Raw genomic sequence first — 12,962 nt, forward strand, 5'->3', positions numbered from 1 at the left:
TAGAGGTTTGGGACCACAGCTGCCTAATATAGGCAGTTGACCATTCATGAGGGACTTTTAGATAGTTAATTAAGTTTGCAAAGAGCTAACAGTTGAAATATGACACATTAGTTAATTCAACAAAATTAAAGTATACTTCAGTGACAATGAGAATGGTCCACTGGTACTAAAGGGTGAACAGGCAGTTAGAAACACAGAATAGGAGCAGGAATAGACCATTCAGTCCTTCAAGCCTGCCCTACCAGTCAATATGATCATGCCTGATCCTCCAACTCAATACCCTGTTCCTACTTTCTACCCATACCTTATGATCCCTTTAGCTCTAAAAACTATATCTAACTCCTTTTGAAAATATTCTGTGTTTTGGCCTCAATGGCTTTCTGTGGCAGAGAATTCCACAGGCTCACCATCCCTGGGTGAAGAAATTTCTCCCCATCTCAGTTCTAAATGGCTTACCCTGTACCATTAGACATTGACCTCTGGCTCTGGACTCCCTGGTTATTAGGAACATTCTTCCTGCATTCTCCCTGTCTAGCCCTGTTTGAATTGTATCCGTTTCTGTGCGATTCCTCCTCAATCTTCTGAACTCCAGTGAATATAAACTTAACCGATATGGTCTCTCTTCATATGTCAGTTCTGCCCATCCCAGTCTTATAAACCCTTATTTTACACCCTCAATAGCCAGAACATTCTTCCTCAGATAGCAAGTCGAAAACTGCATGCAATACCCCAGGTGTGTGTACCAGGGTCCTCCTGTACCTGAATCCTCTCACTATGAAGACCTGCGCACCATTTGTTTCTTAGATTACTTACAGTGTGGAAACAGGCCCTTTGGCCCAACAAGTCCACACCGACCCGCCGAAGTGCAACCCACCCATTCCCCTACATTTACCCCTTAGCTAACACTACGGGCAATTTAGCATGGCCAATTCACCTGACCCGCACATCTTTGGACTGTGGGAGGAAACCGGAGCACCCGGAGGAAACCCACGCAGACACGGGGAGAACGTGCAAACTCCACACAGTCAGTCGCCTGAGTCGGGAAATGAACCCGGGTCTCTGGCGCTGTGAGGCAGCAGTGCTAACCACTGTGCCATCGTGCCGCCCACTACTGTTTCTTTACTGCCTGCTGCACCTGCACAATTACTTTCAGAAACTGTTGTTAAGGACATCCAAGTCTTGTTGCACCTCACCCTTTCCCAATCTATCACCATTCAGATGTAATCTGATAGCCTGCTTTTACTACCAAAATGGACAAACTGACATTTATCGATATTATACTTCACCTGTCTGCCCACTCACTCAACATGTCTAAATCACACTGAAGCGTCTCAACATCCTCCTTACAGTTCACCTTCCCACCCAGCATTTGCAAACTTGGAGATATTCCAGCCATCCAAGGAGTCAGTCTGCTATAAGAAGCACAGAGTGTGTAGATCTCATTAAAGTTGTGAAGACAGCATACGGCTTTCCAGATGAATTGTTAGGAAACTCTTCCTTGGGTCTTCCCTCAATATCTTCTGGTCCATCTTCCATCTGAAGGAGACAGTTCCTGATGGGGACTGGTCCCAGACCCTGAGCACTTGGATAATTGTACTTTCTCATTTACAATCAGCTGTTCCCCGCGTCCCCGCACCTCTTCCCCCAAGTCTGCGTGCCATCATCATTGTGGTAGTGCTCAATGCACTCCTCAATGTTAACCCTTTCAGTCCTATACACAATTATACAACAGTGGTAAAGTCACTAGATTACTAGTCTGCAGTCCCAGGCTACTGCCCTGGGGACATGGATTCAGATCTTACCAAGTAGGCAACAGATGGAATCTGAATTCAATCAGCAACGTATCGATTATTGTAAATACCTATAGATTAGCCTTTCTTACCCCAGGCTTGTCAACACATGACCATAGATTCACAGCAATGTGCTTGACTCCTCACTGTAATGGACTTGCAAGTCACTCAGCTCAACAACAATTAGGAATGGGCAAGAATAAAAATCAAACTTGATTGGAGAGATATTTATTTTAATTCCAATGTCTTAGTGAGCAAAGGCATGGCCAGCTGTATTATGGACTAGAGGATAACTTTAAAACATATGACCATTTTGTTATCCGTTCAGAGGATGTGTGCATCATTGGCTAGGCCAGCATTTATTACCCATCTCTAATTGTCCAGAGGGTAGTTAAGTATTAATCACTTTGCAGCTGCCTGGAGTCATGTGTAGGACAGAGCGAGCAAGGACAAACATTTCTTTACTAGAGGCATTTGTAAACCAGATGGGCTTTTCTGACAATTGACAATGGTTTCACGGTCATCATTAGACTCCCAATTGCAGATATTTATTGGATTCAAACCCAGGTCTCCAGAACCTTACCAGGGTCTCTGGATTAATAGTCTAATGATAAAGCACTAAGACATCACCTCCCCTTTACACAAAGCAAAGTGGGCAACTCCTTATTCAAAGACTGTGACCCCATATTCTCGAATTCCAGCCAGAATAGTCATTCTCGTAACATCTGCCCCAACAAGCCTCTTCAGTATTATATATGGACAAAGAACAGTACAGCACAAGATTAAGTCTTTCAACCCTCCAAGGCTACGCCAACAGACCTGGCCCTTCCATATTAAAATTATCTTCACTTACAGGATCTTTATCCCTCTATTCCATTCCTATTCATATCTTTGTCCGGGTGCTTCTTGAATGCTGCTATTGTGCTGTATACTTCAACAAAATTATCTAAATCCAATATTCTCAATCTTTGCTCATTGCACAATCCCTTCATCCCAGAGATCAATCCAGCAAACTCTTGTTGCATTCTCTTGGTAAGGATGTTCTCGCTCAGGTATGGGTAGCAAAATGGCACACAGCACGACAGCTGTGCTCTCCCCAGGGCCCGATAATATTGTAATAAAACTACTTCACTCTTACATTCCAGTCCTTGCTTGATACAGATTGGCATCTCCATGTGCTTTCCTAATTACTCGCTTGCCGTGTTAACATTTGATGATCTTAGTGTTGGGATGTCCAGGTTCCTCTGTATACTAACATTTCCCTGTCTCTCACCATTTAAAATATTTCCAATTTCCCTTCACTTCGCACTCCCTCACATTAAATTTCACCAGTCATGTTCTTGATTACTCCCTTTAATTGGTCTACATTCATTTGCAGTCTACACATCCTCCTCCCAGCTTATTGTTCTACCTAGCTTCATATCATCAGAAAAGGTTACACTTAGTGCCATCATTATGGATGTGGGTTGGAAACAGTGCAAGCCCAAGTGCTGAACTAGTGAAACCTGATTACGCTCAATCCTCATTATCCACGAGGCACAGGGACATGGATTTCCTATGAATAAGAAATAAAGAACGGAGACCACTACTGTGTTCTTCGACCCTGCAGTGTGAAAGATTGCATGATGTTTAGCGAGGCAGACAATGGGGTAAGGATAAAACTGGGCCTGAAGCCAAATTCCTGAGTACACAGCTCCATGGATTGTGAGTCAGTGGATAACAAGGAGTGAGTGGTAGTCACAATCTGTCAACCTGAAAATTACCCATTTATTCCTGTTGTCTGTTTTCTGTACATCAACAATTGCTTGAGAAGCAGAGGACACTGATTGAAGATGATTGGCAAAAATGACCAACAGCAACACGAGTAAAGTCCTTTTCACTTTGTAAGTGGTTAGGATCGGGAACTCACTCCCCAGAGGCAGCTTCGAGTGCAGTTTACAAAAAGCGTCTGAAGAGAAAAGGAAAACATTGCATGGTCAGTCTGAAAAAAGCGGGGAAGAGGGACCAGCTGAGTTGCTCTTGCAGAGAACGAATGAGTAATTGGCCTCTTCCTGTATTGTTACCATTCTAAAATACTCTGACTGGGATTCAAATTTGACAATTGTTCCAAAGCAAATTGGAAGAATATACACACATAAGAGTAAATGAAACTTTCGACAAAATCATTGTATTTGTAACTGGTTACTGTCACATAGATGTGCAGTGAAATGACAACTTTCACTGTCTCTGTCCAATCTCTGATTCATATTCCTTCCTGTGTGAAAATTTGCCCTTTCCTCTCCAGTAGTCTTCTGAAGTCCTGGAAACCTGCTTAGCGTGTGGTCAGATTTTGCTTTTGAATTTGCAAGCCAGCTGAATTCATAGGCTGAGAAGAGGTGAATTTATTAAATGTATTAAGACTGAATTGGCCATCCCTCTTTTGTTGCTGATAGAATGAATTTTCCATTGAAGTAGCTGTGGAGGACTTGCTGTACAGAAGCAAACCATTCTGCCACACTACCGCAAATTGATTAGCAAATTTTGCAGAAAGCAATTCTTGATCGACTTAGCTTGAAAATAGAATAGATGGAACTGGAACTCATTTAATCTGTTTTCTACAGCTGCAATTATAAGGGGATTGATCAACTCAGTACAGGTAATGGTGGAAACATATCAAGTGTCATTTTGGTGAAGGCATTGTAGAGATGTCTGAGGTGGCTGTGTAAAACAGGCACTATCCCCTTTGATGCTTGTTGTAGAATCCAAACTGGAAGCTGGCCTAGCTCAAATTCATACGTGCTAGCATGTCAACGCTCCAGACAAGGTTAGGAGGCAATTTGACAGAGTTGTATAAAATCAGGAGGACTTTAGAGAAAGTAAATAAAGAAACACTATTTCAAAGGTTGATAGCTGGAGAAAACAAGGTTTAAGATGTGTTGCAGAAGAACCACTTGAGGAAATCTTGATTTTACACAATAGAATTTGGACTTAACTAGGAGGCATTGTGGCTCAGTGGTTAGCACTGCTGCCTCACAGCAGCAGGGACTCAGGTTCAATTCCACCCTTGGATGACTGTCTGTGTGGTGTTTGCACATTCACTTTGTATCTGTGTAGGTTTCTGCTGGGTGCTGCGGTTTCCTCCCACAGTCCAAAGATGTGTTGGTCCAGTGGATTGGTCATGCTAAATTGCTTTGTACAGTCCAGGGCTGTGTAGGCTAGGTGGATTAGCTGTGGGAAATATAGGGAACAGTGGGTCTAGGTGGGGTTCTCTTTGGAAGGTTAGTGCATTCTTGATGGGTCAAATGGCTTCTATTTGCACTGTAGGGGTTCTATGAACTGGGACACATAGCTTGTAAGTATGATGGATACAGCTTCAATTTAAATGCAGTAAGACAAAAGGTGCATTTTCAGAAGGAGAAAAGAATCATATAATCATAGAATTCCTATGATGTGGAAACAGGCCATTTGGCCCAACAAGTCCACACCAAGACTCTGAAGAGTTTCCATCCTTGGTGGAGAATGGATCCACCTAGACCCATTCCCCTACCCTATCACTTTTACATTTTCCCTGACTAATGCACCTAACCTACACATCCCAGAACACGCTGGACAATTTAGCACGGCCAATTCACCTGCACACCTCTGGGCTGTGGGAGGAAATTGGAGCACCCGGAGGAAACCCACACAGACACAGAGAGAATGTGCAACCTCATGACAGACAGTAGGCTGAGGCTGGAATTAAAGCTGTGTCCTGGTGCTGTGAGGCAGCAGTGCTGAATTTATGAAATAATAGCAATGATAGGACATTAGTCCCCTCAAATCTGAATTGCCATGCTTTAAGATTGCAGCTGATCTGTTTGGGTTTTGAATTCTACACCTTGATAGTCTTTTATTTCCCTGCTGAACAAGAATCTATCTACTAGATTAGAGTGGTGCTGGAAAAGCACAGTAGGTCAGGCAGCATCCAAGGAGCAGGAAAATCAACATTTCGGGCAAAAGCCCTTCATCAGGAATGGAGGCTTTTGCCAAGAATCTATCTACCTCTGCCTTAAAAATATTCAATGTTTTCTGCATCTTCTGAGGCAGAGTTCCAAAGTTGCACAACCTTTTGAGAGAAAAATGTCTCCTCATTTATACCCTAAAAGGGTGACTCCTTATTTTAAAACAGTGGACTCTAGTTGTAGACTGACCCACAAGTGGAAAACCCTTTCCACATCCATGATAACTCACCATTCAGAATCTCATGCACTTCAATCAATTCTCCTCTTGCTCTTCTACACTCAAAACAGGCCCAGTCCGACCAACCTTCCCTCGTAAGAATACCCATTCGTTTCATGTAGCAATCTAATAGATCTTCTCTGATCTGTATCCATTGCATTTACATCCTTCCATAACTAAGGAAATCAAAACGGGGCACAGTATTTGTAATGTGGTCTTACCAATGCCATCTATGCTTACTGCTGCATGTAAGAGGAAGGAATGTGGGACTAATCGGATTACTCTGCACACAGCTAGCATGGATCAGCCAGGCCAAATGGCCATTTTCAGTCCTGTGCTATTCTATGATTCTCTGATTAATGCACTGTAATAATGGAAGAGGATGGTGTTGAAAGGAACCTCAATCAATCTGGAAACTAGCCGGTAGAGTTCAAATTGATAACAGATCTCTGAAACACTCCACATTCATTTCCTATTCAGCTGTGTTAGAGCTGAGTCTATTTATTAAAACGAATATCATTTAGGCTCTGAGAATGAAGCCACCTGGTTTATGAATATCAGACATTTGATTTAAAGTTTTAAATTCACTGCTGCCGACCTGATATTGCTTGTTTTGTCCATATGGAATGAAATTAATTTTCAGTTTACATAGCTATAGTTATCAAGCTGACATACTAAGTATTCTCACTAAGCAGAGAATCAGAAAATGGAAATTACATTGTCATTTGATGTGATAGATGAGTTATAACATCATGAAAGATTGAAAAACCTAATGTGTTATTAAAACTAATAGTCTATGCGGTTAGTTCCAATATTTACATTCATCCAGTTTTTGCTTATCGTAATATGAATTTATGATGTCAGGGATACATTAGAGTACTTTGTTTTAAATAATTCCCCATCATAAAGCTTTATTTGACACCTGAACCTCGAACTGGCACTTAGTTGGCTATCACTCAATTTAAAACATTAGCTGGAAACAAGACTAGGCCATTCAGCCCCTTGAGCCTTTACGCCATTCAATGACATTATGGCTGATCTGCTCAGTGAAGGATATCACTCAATATGGTCTCTTTGAATGTTCGTATTATTCAGATACTACCAGAGAAAGTGGTGGAGACTGGTACAGTTACAGCATTTAAAAGGCACCTGGATGGATATATGAATAGGAAGGTTTTAGAGGGATTTGAGCCAAATGCTGGCAAATGGGACTAGATTAACTTAGGCTATCTGGTCAGCATGGACAAGTAGGACCATCTGTAAGACTCTACATACTCACAGATTAATATTTTCTCCTGTAAAGTTATGCCTTGTCTTAGCAGAGCAGATGTTCATGAGACAGGACTGAATAAGGTAGATAGCCAGTCAAAATGAGAATGAGCTGTAACTAGTTTCAAACATGTGGCAGGTTGTTCATCAAAAGCAAAATGCTGTGGATGTTGGAAATCTGAAATCAGAGCAGAAAGTGCTAGTAATGCTCATCAGCAAGTCTGGCACCTCTTGTGAAGAGAGAAAAACAGAGTTATTAACCTTTCATCAGGGTGTTAATCAAAGTGGTCTCACAAAAGTATCATTGACACTGGATGCTTCTCTTTTGTTAATTTCAATAATAAATAATTACGTTTTGAGGTTGTCAAATTAAGTCTTCTTTCAATGGAAACTATGGGAAGGATTATCATTTAAATTTATGTTAATCACTTCAATGTATCCAATTTCCTTTTGCTACAGACCTAACTGGTGCTGTTACTTTCTGGGATTGAAGTCTCCAGTGACAGCTCGAATTCATCATGGCCGATGATGCAGATATGCGCAATGAGTTGGAGAATATGCAACAGCGTGCTGACCAGGTGGCTGATGAGGTGAGTCAGACGGTCCTGAATTCTAAATTGTCTTTTAATTCCCACTGATTTCACAATTCATGTCACTGTGTTGGTGCACTCAACTGATTCAGTAATACCGTGCTGCAAGACACAAGCTGTGGTGCAGGGAACTGGAGAGGGAGAGCAAGGTACAATCCATTAACATAGGGAAGTTAACTCTTTGGCTGTGGATAGCAATGTCAAGAGCAGCATTTGAGAAAGAAGGGGATCAGGCCAAGAATACAACCAATACCTGCATGGCTTCAGCCCACCCTATCTCTCTCGTCTGCTTCATTCTCAATGACTGATTGCTGTGCTATTCATGGATCAGTGGTGCTGGAAGAGCACAGCAGTTCAGGCAGCATCCAAGGTGCAGCGAAATCGACGTTTCGGGCAAAAGCCCTTCATCAGGAATAAAGGCAGTGAGCCTGAAGCGTGGAGAGATAAGCTAGAGGAGGGTGGGGGTGGGGAGAAAGTAGCATAGAGCAATGGGTGAGTGGGGGAGGAGATGAAGGTGATAGGTCAGGGAGGAGAGGTTGAAATGGATCGGTGGAAAAGGAGATAGACAGGTAGGACAAGTCCAGACAAGTCATGGGGACAGTGCTGAGCTGGAAGTTTGGAACTAGGATGAGGTGGGGGAAGGGGAAATGAGGAAACTGTTGAAGTCCACATTGATGCCAACGGTTTGAAGTGTTCCGAAGCGGAAGATGAGGCGTTCTTCCTCCAGGCGTCTGGTGGTGAGGGAGCGGCGGTGAAGGAGGCCCAGGACCTGCATGTCCTCGCCAGAGTGGGAGGGGGAGTTGAAATGTTGGGCCACGAGCGGTGTGGTTGATTGGTGCGGGTGTCCCGGAGATGTTCTCTAAAGCGCTCTGCTAGGAGGCGCCCAGTCTCCCCAATGTAGAGGAGACTGCATCGGGATCAATGGATACAATGAATGATATTAGTGGATGTGCAGGTAAAACTTTGATGGATGTGGAAGGCTCCTTTAGGGCGTTGGATGGAGGTGAGGGAGGAGGTGTGGGCACAGGTTTGACAGTTCCTGCTATGGCAGGGGAAAGTGCCAGGACGGGAGGGTGGGTTGTAGGGGGGCATGGACCTGACCAGGTAGTCACGGAGGGAATGGTCTTTGCGGAAGGTGGAAAGGGGTGGGGAGGAAATTATATCCCTGGTGGTGGGGTCTTTTTGGAGGTGGCAGAAATGTCGGCGGATGTCTGTGCTATTCATGTCAAATGTCCTTTGAATTCCCCCCTTTTCCTGCTTCATTGTCAGGAACAGAAACTTATCTCAACAGTCAGATCCCTCATCCTAAACTTTTTTGCTTTGTTACTTCTCCTGCAATATTTATTGACATCTTCAAAGTTTGCATTTTCATCATACCTTCAGTCACCACAATGTAACCTTCTCCTGATGCACAACATCTTTTGAGGTGTTGCATGCTCTACAAATAAGAAATGTTTCTTTCTGGATCTAGCTGGACTTAGTTCTAGATTAAATCTGACCTAACTGGTGTCAGATTTCTGTCAGTCCATCCTTCCCAAGGCACCTCTCTCTGTACCATCTTTTGCCTTTTAAATTTGCTCCTTCCATTTTCTGCATGTACATTAATGATAGGTTTATCTCATTGTGCAGCTTCACCATTAATGTCCAAGGAACCCCTACAATAAACACCTTAACAAGACCTCTATACAATCTAAAATCTTAATTTGGCGAGTATGGTATAGTTAAAAACTTTTCAAATGAAAGAAATTTCATGCACAATATGCAATGAGTGGCTCAGTGGTGAGCACTGATGCGTCACAGCTCCAGGGACCCGGGTTCGATTCCAGCCTCGGGCGACTGTCTGTGTGGGGTTTGCACATTCTCCTTGTGTCTGCGTGGGTTTCCTCTGGGTGGTCTGATTTCCTCCCACAATCCATTGATGTGCAAGTTAGGGTGGATTGGCCAGGGGAAATGCAGGATTGCAGGGATATGGTGGCTCTGAGTGGAAGGCTCTTTGGAGGGGTGGTATAGCCTTGATGGCTGAATGGTCTGCTTCCACACTGTGGGAATTCTGTGCTATTCCACTTTAAGATTATTTCACCTAGTTCTTAGCACACTCGTCTCTTAATTACAAAGTTCCACATGTAAGTTCCATTCTAGATCTTAATCACTCCAGTGAAGTACTGAGTGACAACTGCACTGTTTGATGGTCTGACTTTGGCCATGAAGCATTGAACTAAGGCCCTGGCTGCACTCTCCACTTGGCATGGAAGATCCCATAGAATGATAGCAGGGGCAATATCCACAGCGTCCTGGCCAAAATATATCCTTTACTCACCATGACTAAAATAGATTAGCTGGTTGTCAACACATTGTTACATGTGGAAGCTTGCTGTGCTCAAATTAGCAGTTGCGGTTCCTGCATTTCAACAATAAATATACTTCAAAGTGTCAAGTGGCTGTGAGAAACGCAATCTAAATACAAGCTTCCTTACTTTGCTTCTTTACAAGTTACTGTCATGTACAATTAATGCCAGTATTTGAGATTATCTACACTCATTTTCCAGATTATGTAATGCATTTCAAGTGTGTGGTAACCTGTGAAAAGGACAAGTATATTTTTATTCAGTACAATGGTTGCACTGTATTAATATGACTTGCTCAAGTTCAGTAGTTTAAATGCTGATAATGACAGTGTTCTGAATCTGCACTGACTTGCCGGAAGGTAAATTGTTCTAAGGAGAAAGGCTAAAGCACAACCGTTCATACTCTGTGTCTGCTTAGGCATTAGATGTACTTCCTGCCCATATCCATCTTAATTAAAAATCTATTTGAGCTTTGTCTCTGGTCTGGTTGATCATAAAATCGCATCAATTTAGAGCCGGATTCACATCAATAATGTAGGTATGTTGAGTTGGGAAGCTTCCAACAGACCATTCTCCCTTTGAAAAGTCGCTGTCTGCTGTATTTTCATTTTGGAAGACGGCTGCAGGATGGTCTTAAGTCTGAAGCAGTGTGGAGGTATGGCCATGGTAATGTAAGAGTGCAGAGAGCCAACCTTGGTTCCTGAACCTTTGACACAATTGTACTGAGGGATATTAGACCCTCATATCCCCAAGTGACCCTCATGCCCATTCCCCAAGTATTCGCTATGCACAGAATCAATGAGCAATACAGTAACAGCTCAAGACAGAAGAGATCCATTCAAACATCTTAGAATAAAACTATAGCTCTTGCAATCCTACAAAAGTACCAATCAGATTCTGTCATTAACAATATCAAGAATAGAGGCTTAGCCTACTTCATATCTCTTATTTTTTGCCTAGAAAAAATCTAAACATTGAAAAACTTGTTAAAGAACCAATCCTTCTTATGTAAATGCTGAAAGAACAAGAAAACAGAAATTGCTGGAAAAGCTCAGCAGGTTCTGAGGAAGGGTCACTCGACCAGAAAAATTAAGTCTGATTTCACACCACATATGCTGCCACATCTGCTGAGGTTTTCCAGCAATTTCTGTGTTTGTTGCTAGTAACTTATTGCAACCTCTTAAAAATGTTGCTCAATCACAGATGATACTTCCGGTCAAACTGTTTCATAACAATATTAATTTAAGTGAGTGGCTTGCTCAGCTGTTTGAAAGGGCAGTTTTTTTTCATTTGTTCATGCAACGTGGGTGTTGCTGGCTGGCCCAGCATTTATTACCCATTCTTAATTGTCCTTCAGGAAGTTGTGTGAGCTGCCATCTTGAACCACTGCAGTCATTAGAATGAAGTGCCTCAGGACCAAATATTCAGCTATATTCTTATGGATTTGGATTAAAATAAGCACCAGACAGAGTAACACTGGCAGATTTCCTTCTGTCAAAAACCTCAGTGAACCAAATGGACAATTTTTACAACAATCTAATTGTTTTTTGATGACCATTACCAGCAACATTGTTTCCTTCTAAATTCAGATTCACAAATTAAGCGAATGTAAATTCCCCCAGTTACTGTGGTAGGATTTGAACTCATAACCCCAAATTACTAGGCACAGTGCTACTGTGAATACAAAGGAAATGTAACAGGATTCAATAGTAACTTCCAGTTGGCACCAGAATAAATATCTGAAGGGAGCAATTTGCAAGGCTATGGAAGGAGAATTGACAGGTTAACATAGGAATATTGATGCATGTGGCCACATTCATTTCTAGGCATTTTTAATCTCCCTGTTGAGAGGTGTTGTTACATATCTCTAGAGGAGGTGGAGCTTGAACCTGGGACTCCTGGCTCAGTCCCACTCTCTCATAAGAGAGAGACAACTGGTGAGGAGCTTAATTTGAGAGTTTCCAAAACCCAGACAAGGGACATGTTTGAAAAAAAAACAGGACTTTCACGTTAACCTGGCACCAGAATTGGATCCATTCTATTGGCACCACTTAACATCACAAATGAGGCACCTGGCCAACTCGCTAACCAACCCCCAGAGCTAGGGCAGTACCAGTGCCACAAGAGCCCTCCTATTCTGTTCAATTGCCATTTGATTCAATGATTCCTGAAAATTATTTAAGCTGTGTAGTTTCTGATTTTGTTCAATTCATTTTCTGTCTTTCTTCCTATTTACAGTCATTGGAAAGCACTCGCCGCATGCTTCAACTGGTTGAAGAGGTAAGGACTTTAATGTTCAGATGTGGACTGTGTTCTGTTGTTTTATGCTAAGCATTTCAATTGTAAGTTTTGGTTGTTACATGGATTAGTTTCGAGAGAATTCTCTTCAACTTTCCATTTTACACATCATTTTCCTATTGGAGCAGGATAGAAGAGCTGAATGGCCTATCTCTACTCCTCTTTTCTATATTTTATATCTTTGATTTGGAATCTGGGATGCAAATATCTCTTGTAAGGCTCTAACTGCACTCAATCCTAAAAGAGTAAAACTGACTCTGTAAATTCTACCCTTTCACCATCCCACTTTAATTAACATCATTATCTATAGCAGTTGTTAGGGATTTACAAAGAGAAAGTTCAGCCCTTGTGTTTGTTCTGTTACTCAGTGATTGATAAATCGATCCCAAGACAGATGATTAAAGTATGAAACTAGTCTCAAATCCTTTCTTGATAGCTTGTTTATTTATAGAATACTGCATTACATACCTTTG

At 42.1% G+C, this 12,962-nt stretch overlaps 1 protein-coding gene across 1 annotated transcript in view; it reads left to right on the plus strand.

Moving 5' to 3' along the window:
- Positions 1 to 12,962, plus strand: part of LOC132819527 (synaptosomal-associated protein 25) — a 128,974-nt gene that overhangs the window by 61,269 nt on the left and 54,743 nt on the right. The window contains exons 2-3 of the mRNA XM_060831083.1: positions 7,716 to 7,846; positions 12,430 to 12,471. Of these exons, the coding sequence (XP_060687066.1) occupies positions 7,775 to 7,846; positions 12,430 to 12,471 (114 nt within the window). The 5' untranslated portion in view covers positions 7,716 to 7,774. The remainder of the gene's footprint in view (positions 1 to 7,715; positions 7,847 to 12,429; positions 12,472 to 12,962) is intronic.

This window comes from Hemiscyllium ocellatum, chromosome 10, assembly GCF_020745735.1.
Source record: "Hemiscyllium ocellatum isolate sHemOce1 chromosome 10, sHemOce1.pat.X.cur, whole genome shotgun sequence".
Taxonomy (NCBI): Eukaryota; Metazoa; Chordata; class Chondrichthyes; order Orectolobiformes; family Hemiscylliidae; genus Hemiscyllium; species Hemiscyllium ocellatum.